The 16622-nt window shown below is 33.6% G+C and overlaps 1 protein-coding gene and 1 long non-coding RNA gene across 2 annotated transcripts; both read right to left on the reverse strand.

Moving 5' to 3' along the window:
- On the reverse strand, window positions 1-3045 carry LOC149076635 (uncharacterized). Its single transcript, XM_089244247.1, has 7 exons — window positions 2976-3045; window positions 2008-2116; window positions 1510-1566; window positions 1260-1316; window positions 860-916; window positions 547-615; window positions 1-346 (listed from the first exon to the last, which is right to left on the reverse strand). The coding sequence occupies exons 2-7, from the start codon at window positions 2014-2016 to the stop codon at window positions 74-76; spliced, it is 522 nt and encodes a 173-aa protein (XP_089100373.1). The 5' UTR covers window positions 2017-2116; window positions 2976-3045; the 3' UTR covers window positions 1-73.
- A 10044-nt stretch (window positions 3046-13089) lies between these two features.
- Window positions 13090-15821, reverse strand: LOC149076636 (uncharacterized). The gene is made up of 2 exons (XR_016193959.1): window positions 15396-15821; window positions 13090-13288 (listed from the first exon to the last, which is right to left on the reverse strand). It is a non-coding gene; the product is annotated as an uncharacterized LOC149076636 (long non-coding RNA).
- Between the last annotated feature and the right edge of the window lie 801 nt (window positions 15822-16622).

Genomic DNA, 16622 nt, shown 5'->3' on the forward strand with positions numbered 1-16622 from the left:
ACAGGAAAAAATAATTTAATTTCACACAATTACTTTGATTTTTAAAAAAAAATGCTATCTTTTCTTTCAGGAGCTAATTTTCTCTAATAACCCCTGTAAAAGTTTTAATTTCGTGTTCGATTCTTCTATAGTTCATCTGCTGCTTCATCCACTCTACATATATTTCATGTTCTTTTTCGCGTATAGCAACCATTCTCCCACGTGTCTGTGTCTCGCTCAGCGCCTTTTCCTTTACAGCATTTACCAGTACGTCAGCCGTTAAATCCGCTGCAGCTACTCTCCTCCTTTTCCTCATTGGGGTAATTAGATGTAATGCTGAAGGCTGGTGCCCTGAACCACTGGAAGCCTACAGATGCAAAATTAAAAAAAAAGTTAAGCACCAAGAAATGCACATGCTGTTTTTACTACCACAGGTGCTTGGAATTTGAGCCAACACTGCCATTAAAAAATATTTGTATTTGTTTATAGAATATACAATACTGGATGGTATATGAAGATGATGCTCCTTACCATCACTAATAATTGCACCACTAATGGCATTCTTACCTCTTTTGAGGGCTGTCTAGCCTCAGATTTCGAAGTGGAAGGCAATGGTGTTATTTTGTACTGAACTTTCTGGAAAGACAATGAATTGAACAACTTTAACAATGTATTAGTTTAACATAACGTAATACATAAAAGCATTATGTTAATACTTAATAAGCATTATGTTAATACTTAATAAGCATTATGTTAATACTTAATAAGCATTATGTTAATACTTAATAAGCATTATGTTATTAAAAAAAATGCTAACAGGAATAAGCGAGAAAAATACACTGGTTCTAAAAAAATATGCAATAACATGTCATAGCTATACCTGTGAATCCTTTCCAGCTGCAGAGGTGGAGGGCTGGCTGAGTGGCCATCGAGCTTCCTGTAAAAAATTAATAAACAATTATAAGCTTCAGTAATAGTATATGCACTAATCAGTTCTATTAATACCATGTATTGCTAAAGAACTGGAGCAATGCTTCATACACCTAACAAGAGGTATTGCTACAGAGGTACAATCTCTGCCGAATCATTCTACCTTACAACTCCTACTAAATCCTAACAATATTATTACTAGTCTTCTAACGTAGCAGCTGCGCTTTAGCACATTTAATTAAAACTTGCTATCATGTAGGCACCAAAACTTTTTTTTAGAAAAAACAAATCACAAATACTTTTTTCAATAGAAATTGAAAAAATAGCTTGCATAAGAGATATATTTGTACCTGCAAATCCTTTCTAGTTGTGGAGGCAGATGGCTGGCTAAGCGGCCACAGATCCTTCTGTGAAAAAATAATGAATTAGGAGCTTTTCAGTTTCAGAATACTTTGAAGTACTTATATTAATGCCCATTGATATTAGAAAATTTGAAAAAGAATGCAATGAGTATATTGACTGTATGCGTGATAGTTTATATTACATCAATTAGCAAGAAGTCACTTAAAATATGCTGGAAATAAGAGATTATATTTGTACCTCTTCTGAAGACTGTGGAGCTTCCTCTGTCAATTGTACAGTGGACTTTTGTTGATCCTACAAATAATGATATTGATTTAAAAACTTTCAACATTACTGTGGTTGTGAGGTCATATTAAATTTGTGTAAGTGGAACTTAGGTTAATAAGCATCATTGCATAGGTTCTTTTCCAGGCACGCAAAAGGGGATGAGTTTGCAGACAACAAGTACGTAGATTCTGCTAAGCGATAGTCTTCTTTTCTCTTTTCATTTATGGTTAATTTGTAACATTATAGTATTGTATTAATTGTAATTTCCTGTTGCATCGAATCCTGTTTTTATTAGTATAATAAGTTTTTTTTGTGGTTGAATAATTGTAGAACAAAACTCGCCTGATGTTCCATTATTTCGTATGGGGGAAGTTTGATTCCATATACCAGCAATTCGAATTGCAAGCATGTTATTATGCTTCTTAACCAAAATTCCATTTTATTACTATTTAAAGATTTATGACTGACCATGTACATGTTCTTGATTGGGGCTTTTGTCAAAAAAAACCAATGACGGCCGTTGAATGTTGTGTCCTTTTGTGGAGGTAGATGGTTGGCCAAGGTTGTCTGGAGCTTCCTAAAACAAAGGTTGTGAAGACTTTACTTGCACTGTAAATATAATCAAGAACTTGAAGATTACATTTTGTGACACACACAGCAACTATGTTTTCATTTATATATCGACAAGAAAGACCTCATTCCATCATCTAAACATTGGTGGTTACTCATTTTTACTGTTACAATTTGAAATTAACCGATTGCTGCAAAATAACACCAAGAAATTCACCGAGGTGTGCTAGCGAACGAAATGCGTCTTAACTGACGTGCGCTTATAAAGCCTGTTTCTCTACTGGCTCCGCCTACACACACACGTGTACGCTTACATATTTGATGTACAAGATTTCCATTTTTGTCTAGAAGCAGTGGTTTTACATTCAGTTCAGTTCTTTTCATGAAATTCGATAAAATGCAAATTCTCTTAATTTATTTCACCAGTGTATTACAAAGAAATGAATAAAATGTTTTTTTATACCATTTACTTTACATTAAAAATAAATGTGCATGTTAATGATATGTTGGATTTGTGTACCCAAAGAGGGTGGGGTTGATTTTATATATATATATATGATATTCCCCAGTATTTATCTTGAGCCCTCCCTCATGCGGCAGTTCTGTCCTTGCCCCTGGTTGAACTAAATAGACTATACATAATACTCATTCATGGTAATGTATCAAACAGCAAGAAGTTGTATCCAGAGGAGCATGCATGGGTGGAGGTCAAAATGAAATTTTTCCCACCCCTGTGTAATTTGAATGCGTGAGAAATGAGAAAAGATTTCACTGAAGGTGCGCTTCGTGTACAGGGTGAACTTTGTATTCCTTACTGCAGTGTTTATTTACAAATGCATATGTTGAAAAATATTATATTAACATACCTCGTATTCCTCTGAATCTAGCACTTCATCTTCCCCTAATGATTCTGCAAGGATAAAATTAGCATTAACCTATACCATGCCTCAGTATCTTTAATAAACAAAACTTTTAGAGTGTGGGTCAATGAAATTAGTGTAGAATGAATGATTGTAGATAATTTTGTTTACCTTCATCTTCGTATTGAGCTTGGGAATCGAATTTATTTCGATGCGCCAATTTACATGCTCCCACAGCGATCAATCGCTCATCCATTGCAGTGATGGCTATTTTTGGGGGAGGACCGCCACCAGTCTTGTACATTGCTCGTTTCTGCTCATTCACCCGCTTCTGTGCGGTACTTTTCAGCTTCTTGTAATGTGCCTTCAGCTGCTTCTTGGTGCGTTTGTGAACGTTCAGTGTCCCATTAAACAGAATAGCGAGATTCTCCCAAGCTTCTTGCTTTTGCCGATTGGTGATAGCATTAGTCCTTTTATTTTCCACTAAATGTCGAAAATCATCCACAAGATTCAGCAGAATTTGTTTTTCATAAGGGGAAAAAGTAATCTTATCAGCCATTATTTGTAGGAGATGAAAAAAACACGAGGAAATGCTGCAGAGAAACACAGAAAAGCAGCGTGTAAACAAATAAAACAGTCGTCATTCTCTTCTTCTTCTTCTTCAAATTGACTTGACTTGATTTCCGCAGCCGGAAAGCCGCTTGCTTATAAAGTCAACCAATCAGAAACAAGCAGTTTCGTCGCCAATAGTTGCCAAGTGAACATTCGCCAACTGAACCGAGTTCCACTTGATACACACTCAAGACTCACTGGTGAATACCAAATTCGTTCTAAAACTGAAACGGGTTTCAACTGATCCGCGTTTCAGGACCGTGAGTGGTGAATACGGCCGTAAGTCCTCTTCTCAACGCTATCTGAAAGAACATGCTGTTCCTACTATATTCAATTTTCCACATCACCCTCAACCTTTGCAGAAGCGACGCTGATCACTTATTAAACGCCCTCCACTGGTAAGATATTAAGTTATTTTTCCTTGTTTGAGTGGTTTCAAATTTTAAGTACAATCGGGGCTCCACTTGAATGGTATCAACAGTTCTGGCACATAATATTTGATTAACCAGTGTATTCAATTATGCGGCGAACAATCAAATTGTCATCGTGCAACATAGTACACAGCTTTTATATTGCAAAATATATATTTATATATTATATAGTTATAAATATTTGTATAATTTTCGAAATCTTTTGCAACTTCTGTTTTTCTCGTAAAAATTAGAAACAACTTTATTTGCAAACTATAATGGAAAATTACAGTAAACCTCCTAACAACGGCCGCTAACAGGACCATCCAAAATAAATTAAGCCGCCTTTCCAGGGTATTTTTATATTCAGTCCGATAGCTGAAGACGTTCTTGTGAAAAGAAGATTGAGACATCCCTCCCAAAAAATTTATGTTCATGATATTTCTATTCATTTGCTATTTGCAAGGTCCATTTTTTGGATTGAACCATGCCTTGAAGTAAGGAGTGCCACATAAACAAAGCTTTTCTAGTAATTGGACAGCTTGTGTATTAGTGTTGACAGCATGTCTTCTGTTGTCCCCCCTTTAATCTGTAAGATTTTTTTTCCCCTCTCCACTACCTTCAACACCTATCTAGCATTTATACCCAGGAATAGAAAGCATATACACACAGTCTTTCTTTTCATCGAATTTGGGGGGGGGGGGGAACTGCCTTGAAAATCAACTAGAATTTTTTTTTAAATATTTCTCATTGTGCTAAGCATATTTTTTCAACTCTGTGTCAAGTGATCATTCTTGGAAGTAGTTGATCCGAGGTTACTTGTAATGTTAAGTCTGAGACAGAATCCTTTGGTTTCAAAAAAATATGGCAGTAGTTCGGAGGTGGCCATTAGAAGAGGTTTACTGTATATGAAATTAATATTTTAATAAGATTAATTTTTTTTTTTGCAGATTTTTAAAAGATTAAAAACTGCTGTTCGCAATCATGACAACATGGCGAACACTGATGAATCAGTTGTTCAAAATGAATTTGAAGCAGCTGTTACAGCATTATCAGAACTGTCTACAGTCACTTTGTCAAGGGAGGATTGCCCTAATTTTTTAGATCAGTTCTGAAGTGTCGAAGTCCGGTAATCCCACCAAAGCTGAACTGAAGCGCAAAATTAAACTGCTCCAGTAAAGATTGAAACAGAGGGACAAAAAAAAGTATCAGATCTTACATCAATGTTAACAACAGTGCAAAAAGCATGTGGAATGCCCATGCAAACTGTTACCTTGTTAAAAGACACTTTTGGAGGAGTTGTCCCATTTGAACTCCTAGTATATCAGCTGAGAAATATGTTGCTTTATATGCTGCTTTTTCATATGTTGAAAATGTTACAGCATAAGGAAGCACTCCCCTGGATTGCGCTCTAATAATTAACTCTGTTTATTAGGATAGGTCCTGTAAGATTTGATTTGTGTGACTTACATGTTCTTCCATGTCAATTCCCCAATTAATGAATACACAATGCCCTGTTTTCTTCATGTTGGCACCTCTGGTCCCCCTTGGGCTTCGATTGCATAGTTATGAAAATGCCAATTTAATGCAAAGTTTTTTTGATATTTTCAAGTTCATTTAAATTCTAATGTATCGCCTGTGAAATATCTTTTATTGAAATTTTGGGTCACCACCTGGTCATCTTCCTTAATGTGTTGATTACTGCTGAGCTATGTATGCAATAATTATTACAAAGTCTTAATTAGAGGAAATAGTTAGTTTCTGGTTAGTTCTAGGTCAATGTTAGAAAACATGGCAGTTGTAGAGTCATGATTAAAATAAATGTAATGAAAATGGTGAAAAATTTCTTATATGCTGTGAATATGTTATATTGCATATGTTGGAGGGGGAAAAAATCCCATCAAATTTAGAGAGTTTGTCTGTATAAAATACTAGACAAACTGCATTGTAACTAAGTAATTATTTCATAGTAAACATATAAGTGCTCTTGTGAATTGCAATTTTAATATTCCAAATTATTCTTCGTGGACCTGTTTGTAAATTGTTTATTGGGGAAAAAACTTGTATGTTCACATTTATTATTATTTTTTTAATTTAGCAAAGAAATGTACAAGCATACATATACAAATAGGGACTACTTTTCATCCAAAGTGAACATGACTGTCACATACTGGATGATGGGTTATTGATTAAAAAAAGTACAATGTGTGAAGGGGGGAAAAAATTAATAACATTATTGTGGCAACGCGTGGTGGGTGCATTTTAAATATCAAAATTAGAGATAATAAGTATGATTTAAATAATTGAGCTACTGTCAGAAAGGCAAAATATTTAAAATGTTGATAAATATAATGAGATAAAATCAATTACTTTAATTAGTGTGAGGGGCGATTTCTTTGAAAAGACAATAGATATCTTTTGAGGTACTTTTTGTACGTGTAAAGAGAGGAAGCATTCTTAATTTCAATGGGTAGAGAGTTATACAACTTAGGTATTAGGTATAAGAAATGAATTTTTTTAATGTTTTGTGAATAATTGGCAAAGAATATGTAGCGTTACACCTAGCAGAATATCAAGTGGATATTAATGGTAGGAAGTATTGACGTTTAAAGAGAAGTGTCAGGGATTTATAAAATTTATATTATTTATTTATTTATTTTCTATACTTTTGAAGAGAGTGATGGAAGGGGTATAATAGTCATTAAAAATTAGCCTAATAATTTTCTTCTGTAGTGATATAATAGGTTTTAAACCTAGTCAAATAGTCACTACCCCAAATATATAAACGGTATAATAAGTAAGAATGGAACAGTGAGTAGTTAAGGGTGATTACAAAAGGGCAATTAACAAAATATTTTAGAAAATAAAATTTATACATTGTAAATCTTGATTTTATTTGGAGATTATAAACATGGGATTTCCATTTCATGTCAGAGTCAATATAAATACCCAGATATTTTATAGTATTAACTTGTTCTAATTTATCACAGTTACAATCAGTGTTAATGTTACATACAGATTTATGAATTATAAAGTCAATATTCAAGGCTGGAATGTTATGCAAAGAAAAGTTAATATATTTAGTTTTAGAGATATTAAGTTGAAGATCATTTGCATGAAACCAGTCTCTAATTTTTATCGTGTCAGAGTTTACTGTAATCTGGAGAGATTCATAGGTAGCAGCAGAGTAAAGTATGACTATCATCAGCAAACGTGATTATCTTGCCATCAATTTTTAGATTACTTAAATCATCTATAAATATATTAAAGAAGAGAACGCTGTCAAAGGCTTTTCTTATGTCTAAGAATACCGCTATGGTTTTTGTCAAGATTGTGTATTATGTATGTACTAAAATCTAGTAAAGGAGCTTCAGTGATTAGCAAGAAACCCATGTTGATTAGGAGAAAAAAAATTAGTCTGAGAAAGAAATGAGAATATTATTTTTTTTCAGAACAGTTTCGAAATTGTATCACATTTTGAAAACTGTTGAGAAAAGCAAAATTGTTTAGAAATTTTGATTTTGTATTTTAGGTAATGAGTGACATTATAATATGCAATACTTACCTCCTGATCACAAATGGATATTTTTTAGTTTTTAAATAAAGTTTGTTTGATTTTAATTAGATGTGTGTTTTATCTCTGATGTAATCCAAGTTTTATCAGTCCGTCTGGAAAGGTTAATATCACGATATGATGTATGATTATTTATGCTGGTTTCAAGTTTAACAATAAATTCATCAAAAGCACCATCACTTTGGGAATTACTTATGCAAAGTGTATAATTCTGTAGATATAGATTGAGGTGGGAATAATTAATTTTTTTTTTTCTATAAACATTGAATTTTTATACCGGACCCGAATTAATATTAGAGTATGATAATTTACATAAAATCGGGTAATGATTAGTCAAATCCGTTTCCCAGACTACAGATTCAGAAAACAAAAGCAGTGACAAATTTCTTATAAAAATATGATCAATGCATGACTTAGAGGAAGGTCTAGTTATTTGAGATATCATAGGTAGAAAACCATTGCTTGACAGGAGATCAAGATATTCATAATGGTTAGTATTAATTTCATCCAATATGTTTATGTTAATTTCACCAATAATAATTACATCATGGTTTTTTATATTACCCAATAAAATTTCAAACTCCTGGAGAAAATCTGAAATAGTGAAGGCGTGAGACCTATAAATACAGGTTATTAATAAATTAATTGAAGGTTCAAGTAGCTGAACAATTTCAGCAGAATTAATTTGTACTGGGTCAGTCAACACAAACCCAAGGCATGTTTTCAAGAAAATGCACACACCACCAGAATTGTTATAGGATCTGCAGCATGAAAATTTCTGGAAACCATTGATATTAAAAAGTTTTATAGCTCCTCTTCACTCACCCATATCTCTGATAAGATTAATAAGTCAATATTATCAACAAAATCATCAATCAAAATTAGCTCTAAGGCTACGAATATTAAAATGAATGATGTTCAGTTCAGTAATCGAGTTAACTGGATGATTGGTGACATATTTTCCTAAAAACTTTTCAAGTTCCTGTGTACAATATATTATGTAATTATATATAAACAATGTATTGTTGTATATATAATAATGTTTGAAAAAAAATATTAAACACTTTTTTTTTTTCTCTCTAATTTTTATTTCGTTTCTTGCATTGAAAGTTTTTTTTTTCAGCAGCTAATTCGCGGAAATATTCGCTGCTATGAATTTTCAAAGTAGAAGCCTACACCAAAATGCAAACAGTCAACGATCACGATGAGAATCCCAAAATGTTAGAAATGTATGTTTTTTTTATTAAAAAAATAGCTCCCCTCAAGTTTTTGAAAAGAAAGGTTATTTTGTGTACGAAAGTAAGTATTCATTTTGATAAAATTTTTGAAGATAAAGAACATATAATTATTGGCCGAAAAATGAAAAAAAAACGGAATGTATATGACTCGTATTTGGAATTGCCCCATTGCATTAACATGTTCAGAAACTATTTTGCCCGCTTCGCTCCAAAAGGGTGTGATGCGGTCGCATAGGCTCACACAGTCCTCACTCCACTTTACTTATAGCTCAGTGTAAGATGATTTCATATGCGAGTGGAACTATCAGGCATTCTGGTCCTCGCGGAGGTCCAACAGGGTTGCTGCACGAAATCGTCGCTTCGGAAATGACCGCCAAACAGAGGGGGGAAAAATCACGTCTGTAAATCTGGCATAGCAACCTAACAGAATTCCCCGCACGCTAAAAATGGGTGGCAAATACATTTGGAAAATTCAATTTGTGGGAGAAATGAGGAATTTCAAGGAACAAATTTTTACTACGAGAAATAAACCATGTTTCACGAAATTATTGGTAAACAACAGGTTGAATTCGTAACAGTTCGTGTGATTACGATCAAGTAATTAATGTTAAACACAAAAGTATATAGCAAAAAAAAAATTCTTATCAGCTTTAAACTTTTTTTTCAGGTTTTTATTGAAAATAAAATATTCCTACCCCGATCCTTAATTTTAGGATAAAAGTCGGCATACAAAAATATATATAGTCAATTTAGATTACATGAAGAAAATTTCTTCTGGATATTAAATGATTGTGTGATAAGGATTTGATAAACTTCTGCCTACTACTACTACTATATTGGAAATTTAGTAAAAAAATTCTAGAAATTAAAATAAATGCATTTGTTTTATCAGAATTTTCTTCAGTATATTACAAATTCTAAATAGCACACACAGGTTCAATAATGTAAATTGACAAGTTCAATGAGTGAATAAATTAATTTATTAAAAAAATATTCAAACATAATGTACATAACTGATGAAAGCAAGATTTTGCAAATATCATATTCATATTTTTCTACACTAAGTAATCAATTACTACGCTGCTTTAGAGTACCAGTAAACTTTGAATTACAAAAAAAAATATGCTTTAATAATAGAAATATAGTTCTTTTCTTGAAACTGCGTGACCCAACAGCAATTAATCTGGAAAAAATATATATATATATATTCAAAAGCAATACTTTGAGAGCCAAGATAAAAACTCAACTGCAAATTGAAAATTACAATTATGGCAAAAAAATAGTCTACGCGTAAATGGTAAATACCCATATTTCGTTATGTGACCTCAGTAATAGGTCAACACAGGGGCACAACAAAATATTTTGTCCCCCGGGTAAGCTAGAATTTTGGTATCCCCTTGCATGTAGAAACAGTTACAGGATGAATTCTCTGCACCCCGTCTGGTCCAGCACCTGACCCACATGCCCCCCCCCCCCAGTTTCAGCCCTGGGCCGATAATAAGCTAATCTTAAAATCCTAATAAATGTATAAAAGCATCACAACATTAAGATAAATAATCAATAAAATACACACATTGATTCCTTTTAATAAATATATTTGTATGTAGGTCTAGTATCCTACAAACCAAGCTTTCTCTCCTAATCTAAAAAGTAAAGAAATTAGCAATGACGAGTAAAAATGAAACACAACTTTTCTTAAAAATATAAAGACACTGAGGCTCTATAACATTATTAGTGTAAGTGCGTAATTTAATTTTTTCTGACACCACATAGTAATTCATTGTGTACAATAGATAGATGTCACTATGTATAGCAAACTATTTTCAGAATTTTACCATTACTCATCTGCAGTGTTCTGTAGCGCGCATCTCAGTTGAAAACCTTGACGTACAACCTTGACGTATGGTATAAGGCTCGAGAGCGCAAGAAGAAAAGCCTCAGGAGACGGAAGATTGCAAAAACAAAATGGGACATTCGAAAATAGAGAGGGAGAAGTGTGTGTGAAAGCGATCGAGTAGGATCGTCGTCTCATGTTTACGTTCTTATTTTAATTTTTTTTATTCATAAATTTCTGTTTGTTTGTCGTGATGAGTGCTCACTATTCAAAGAATATAAGGTTACTACATCATCCAAAAATTTAAAAGAATAATATATAAATTACAGGTGATTAAAAGATGATCCTCGTATTCAGAGGAATGGATATGTGAAATGATGTTTGTAGAGTGATAAATAGTTACACGTGTGCACTCATTAAAGTGGGGGAACCTATTTGGAACAGATGCAGTATGGTCCGCCACGACTTTGGCGACTTTTTTCTCGCGATAAGTCGCCAAGATCGTCATTATGCTTAACTGTGTTGCCGTATTTTTTAATACTTTTCCGGTTTCGCCAAATAGGATTTTTTTTTCTTCTTTTGTTCACCGCGTTTTTTCAAAAATTCCAAGCAGCCGTTGCTCTATTTCCAGCGCGTCTCTCTCTCTTTGATTATTATTCCTCCCTTCTGTATTTATTAGTTATTGATCCATTGCCATGCCTTCCGTTTTATCGGTTTATTATTTAAAATGAACCTACAGAATTTTCCATGCCCGGATCCGTTTATTAAACCAAGGGTCCGGGTTTTAGTTTTAATACATAGAATATTTATGCCCGTAATTCCTTATGCCCCGATCTTTTTATTATTAAAAAAATGGGCCAGGTGTAATTTTTTTTAACTGATATTTTTTTCGATTTTTATGCTTGGTGGTTTCTATTATGTTTTGCACGCTGATGTTTTTTGTTCGGCGTCCTTACGGCCGTATTCACCACTCACGGTCCTGAAACGCGGATCAGTTGAAACCCGTTTCAGTTTTAGAACGAATTTGGCATTCACCAGTGAGTCTCGAGTGCGTATCAAGTGAAACTCGGTTCAGTTGGCGAGTATTTGGCGTATATTAGCTTGGCGAGAGTAGATCCGACGCTGATTGGATGAAGGGTTTTTGATCTTCTAATGAAGTAGAAAACTCAACGGTTGGATTCTTGTGTTTACGTTTTTCAACAATTTTTTTTTCCATAAGCAAAATATGGTTTTATCATCCCCTTTTTAATGGAAATTCCATTTCATTCCAGCTACGGTTTTCTTTCCTACTTCCGCTATATCTATAATGATGGTTTTTCATTTCGCTACGGAATTGCTAATATTCTCAGATTAGATGAATGTTGTAAATGAATAAATTGATTTGATTTATCGCAAGTACAATCAGCTTATGCGCTTTTCATTGCTTTGAAGAAAAAAAAAAATGTATCAGCACATACAAATTTTATAAATCGTGAATGAAATGAAGGAAAAAAGGACGGTCGCAATTGTGTAAAATTTATATTTTAAAAAATACTAATAAATTTGCAAATTTTTCAAAAAATAATTTTATCTGAATATTTTTTAAATTATGATTGTTTTGTACCTGAAATCAAATTTTTAGATACACATTAAAATGAAAAAGTACAAAATTCAGTGAATTTGATTTCCAAAAATTTTTTTTTATGCTAATAGTAATTAGCACTAGTGTTAATAGTAATTCTTGTGATGCACATTGAATATTAAATTACTGAACATTAATAGCTATATTTCCTATTAGCCAAATAAGTTAATATCTGAGACTGATTTTTTGTAATTTGTTGAAACTTGTATGATAGTTGCATGCAATCCTTCCTACACACAAGATGTGCCCCCTCTCAATGTATAAAATGCTAAACCCAACGGTTTTCTTTTCAACAAAAAACTGTTCCAACATGTGTACTAGTTTTTTTGATTAGCTTACATAAAAAGTTAGATTCAGTTCAAAACAGTTCATTATATTATTAAATATAAGTTGAAAGGACGTCCTTGAAGCTGAAAGATTCTTAAAAATAAAAACTCTGTAAACAAAGTTTCAAATCTGACAGTCAATACAAGCATTAGTGTGTGGACAATTTTTTTTTTTTAATGTGTAAAATGCCTTTGAATCATGTTTAACTAAAGGGTAAACTAATAGCCAAGACTAAAAATTAAAAAAAAACGACATATATTGATAGATTCAATGTCATTATTCATCAACAAAATCATTTTCCATCTCTCTTTTAACTAGCAGGATTGGTAGTTAAATCTGGATTTTTTTTTTCAAATATATACCGTAATTACATGATAATCACAATCTAGTAATTCGTTACTTTCAAAATTTACACTGTAACTTGAACATAATTAAGGCACAAATTCAAACTACGTAAAAAAAAAAGCTAACATTTTCCTCACTTAAGAAATAACGACAAATCAATTATCAAAAATAATTTATTCATATTTATATGGAAGTATTTGAGATTGCTAAAAAAAATAATGGTACGTATAACACACACACAAACATTGTAAATAAATATTGAGATTTTCTTCCATGATTCAGTCAGCTCGTCTTCAGTGGCCACATTTTATCATAGATGTGTTTTTACCCTACTTTTGCTCCCAAATACTTGTTTCATCTGAAAAATTAAAAACATAGTTTTCATGAAAAAAAATTTCCCTAAAGAATGAAGCAAATCATACTCATGTGTTGTGATTTCAAATACAGTGAAATCATACTGCATAATACGAATAAAGCACATGTAATCAGCAATCACGTGGTACTAGTTATGTAATGATAGATTACTTAAATATTATAAATTTCACTCAATCATTGCCCAATGCAGGCATGAACTGCACATAAATAAGGTTCCAAAAAGTAATTTCATGAATTTTTGAATTGGTGTTTTCAGCACGAAAGGTATGATCACACACTAAAATCTCAATAAAATGATATTCTGCAAATAAAGAAAAAATATCACTGTAGAGGGATTGCTGTTGTATTAAGATTAGAGATGTAAAATTCTTGAGAATATTGTAACGAAGGACTCTGGAAAGACTACTATTGTAAATAACTTGAGAATATTCTTATTATTCTTAATAAGAATATTCTCCAGTTATTTATAATATAATTATATATAATATCCTAGAGAATATACTCTGGAAAGACTACTTTTATAAATTACTGGGGAATATTCTTATAAAAAATAATAAGAATTATTCTCAAGTTATTTCTCATATTAATATTCTCATCTCTAATCGAGTGGCAGCAGTTTTTGATTTATAATTATACTATTTTTATTTTTAATTATACTATAGGAATTTCCAAACAAGACTTTCAAAATATTGATGTATAAGGATTTATTTTTATATCAAGTATCATTGTAGTGAGGTTTAACTGTAAATAATAAACGAATGAACGCAAAATATTGATGCACGAATAGAATGAAATGAGCTGATAATTATATGATTTTGGATAATGAGAGTGCATCACAGAAAATATTTTTTGTTGTGCACGTGTTTTCATTTGTGCAAATACTGTGGATTCTGCTTATAAAGGTTTTTTTTTTCAAAAAATTACCATGAAAAATGTAAGCGGGGAAAATGCTTTAAACAGGAAATCTTAATAAAAATTAATTCGAGTACTAAGCAGGAAAATATTATACATGGGAATGTTATAAGCGAGATCGACTGAATATGAGGAAAATGTCATGTTTACACACAGCAGCAAAATATCAGCAAAGTATCAAATAAATATATTCTTGCCAAGAGGTAAAAGCTAAAAAAATGCAACATATTTTGCTTGGCATTAATATAAATATTTTCATATTAGAGACGAAACATTTCATACACAAATCTATATTTTAGAGTGTTGGTGAATATTGTATTGTTTAGGAATTAAAATGCACTACTGTAATGATCGCTTTTGCCTAGTACATTTTGCGAGTTCTTAATGTACGAGGCTCCTCAAGAGAAAAAAAGGCCCCACAAAAATGAGATCTGGTTGAAATTTTCTAGAATTTACCAGGTAGGACCACAGAAAAATTTCTCGTCCCCGGGGGGGGGGGGGGGAGGAGGCCCATCATGCTCTTAAGATGGTCCTGGTTAGGGAAAATTTTTTTTTGTATACACTGTATACAAGTGACTATTCCTGCAATTCAAGAGAGATATTCATGACTTCTTTTCAGACCAATGATACATTATTTTCAGAGAGGGAAAAAACTTCAAAAGCGTGACACTATACCCTGCCATTTTAACCTTTAGGTCAGGACCGTAAATAAGCTGGGGCAACCGGAGCACTTCCCAAGGGCTGAGAGAATGGGGGGGCCTCACAAAAATGTACACTTTATTTTACATAATAATACTTTCAGCGGCCCCCACTCAAGAAAAAAGTCTGCATCGAGAGAGCCCACTACCAGTGCTGTCTTAACGGATGGGCCTACCCGAGTACGGCCCGGGGGCCTCGAGAGAAGAGGGGCCTCACAAAAATGAGATTTGGTTGAAATTTTCTGTAATTTACCTGGTAGGTCCTCAGAAAAGCCACTTGGCCCGGGGGCCCATGGTGTTCTTAAGACGGCCCTGCCCGCTACGACCCTATTTCAGGTACCATAAAGACGAATTTGTCATTAATATCAATACATTAGTATATTACTCATATTATTAAATAATCATTATTTGATACTGATCATTTTGTTAGCGAATGAAGTTCAGATTTGAAGGAAATCATAGAAAAGTATCATTACTCACCACCTTTCGTCACTTGTTGATGGCTTCAAGAAGTAGTTGAAAGCTTTCATTGATCGGGGATAATTACTTAACATATATTTAATACCTAAACGCGGTCACTCATCACCTTATAATTAATAAATTATTCTAAATTCCCTATTTCATTCCGGGTCATCGTAAAAACATTACTATGTCGATGTTTGTGTTTGCAGCGACGATAATGTTCACTGCGCATGCGCTGAAACTCGATCCACCCTGCTGGATCGCCGATATCGGAGGTTGTTTCAGGCTCGAAAAGCTGGTCCGTGGATCTCGATTCAGGGGTGGTGAATACCAATTTTGAGGTGAAACGCGGTTTAGAACTGGATCGCGTTCAGAACCTGGACGGTGAATACAGCCGTTAGTGTCTGACGTAGAGATGGGCGATCCGCTCATGAACCGTCCAGAAGAGCGGCTCTTTTCAAAGAGTGAGTGAGCCACGGTTCCTGAAAAAAGAACCGCGGCTTTTACACTTCCATCGCATACAAGAAACTACCAAGAACAAGCAGGCTTTTGAAAACGTTGTGAAAAGAACCGTGACGGCTCATATTGCCGACTCCTATTGGCTACAAACGAACCGTGACAAGCCGAGAGCCGCAGAAATGAAAGTGAACCGTTGCCCGTTAAAACGCCTCCTGTAATTGGTCGAAAATGAGCCGTGAATCGCTTCTTTTTTCGCTTATGTTGCCTGCTCCTATTGGCTGCAAATGAACCGTGGAAATTCAAATGAGCTGTGTCTTGTTAAAATGCCTTCTGTAATTGTTAGAACTGGTTTCTTCCCACGTAGCACACCTTCCCCTCTAAGAAGTAAGAACGCGTTGGCCACTCTTTCTCCACCGCCCCCCCCCCTTTTGCTTGTTACATTTTTATTTTTTTACGTTTTTCTTTTTTTGCCCTTTCACCTCGGGTTGGGTACACCTGTTGGAGAAGGGACGGAATTATTTTCCTACACTACAAATAAGCAACGCAGCATAGTATGCGATGCATCGCAATAAGCAAAGCACTATAAAAAACACTATAGTACGCAATGCACCACAATATGCATTAAACGCAGCATTACAATGAGCAATACAGCACGCGATGCACTACAATATGCAATGCACCGAAATCAGTAATGCACCATTATTTTTGCAGTACCACAATAAGAAGCAAGTATTCATCCTCGACTGAAAATGAAACCTGTCAATTTCCCCATAAAGAGATCTGTCC

Source organism: Pholcus phalangioides, unplaced genomic scaffold, assembly GCF_987345545.1.
Source record: "Pholcus phalangioides strain wild (caught in Gottingen) unplaced genomic scaffold, Ppha-v1.0 ptg000015l_1, whole genome shotgun sequence".
NCBI lineage: Eukaryota > Metazoa > Arthropoda > Arachnida > Araneae > Pholcidae > Pholcus > Pholcus phalangioides.

Coding starts and splice junctions, on each gene's coding strand:
- LOC149076635 (XM_089244247.1), bottom strand. Junction 1,317..1,509: donor CTCCACAGTCTTCAGAAGAG/GTACAAATATAA, acceptor ATTTTTTCACAG/AAGGATCTGTGGCCGCTTAG. Junction 917..1,259: donor CAACTAGAAAGGATTTGCAG/GTACAAATATAT, acceptor AATTTTTTACAG/GAAGCTCGATGGCCACTCAG.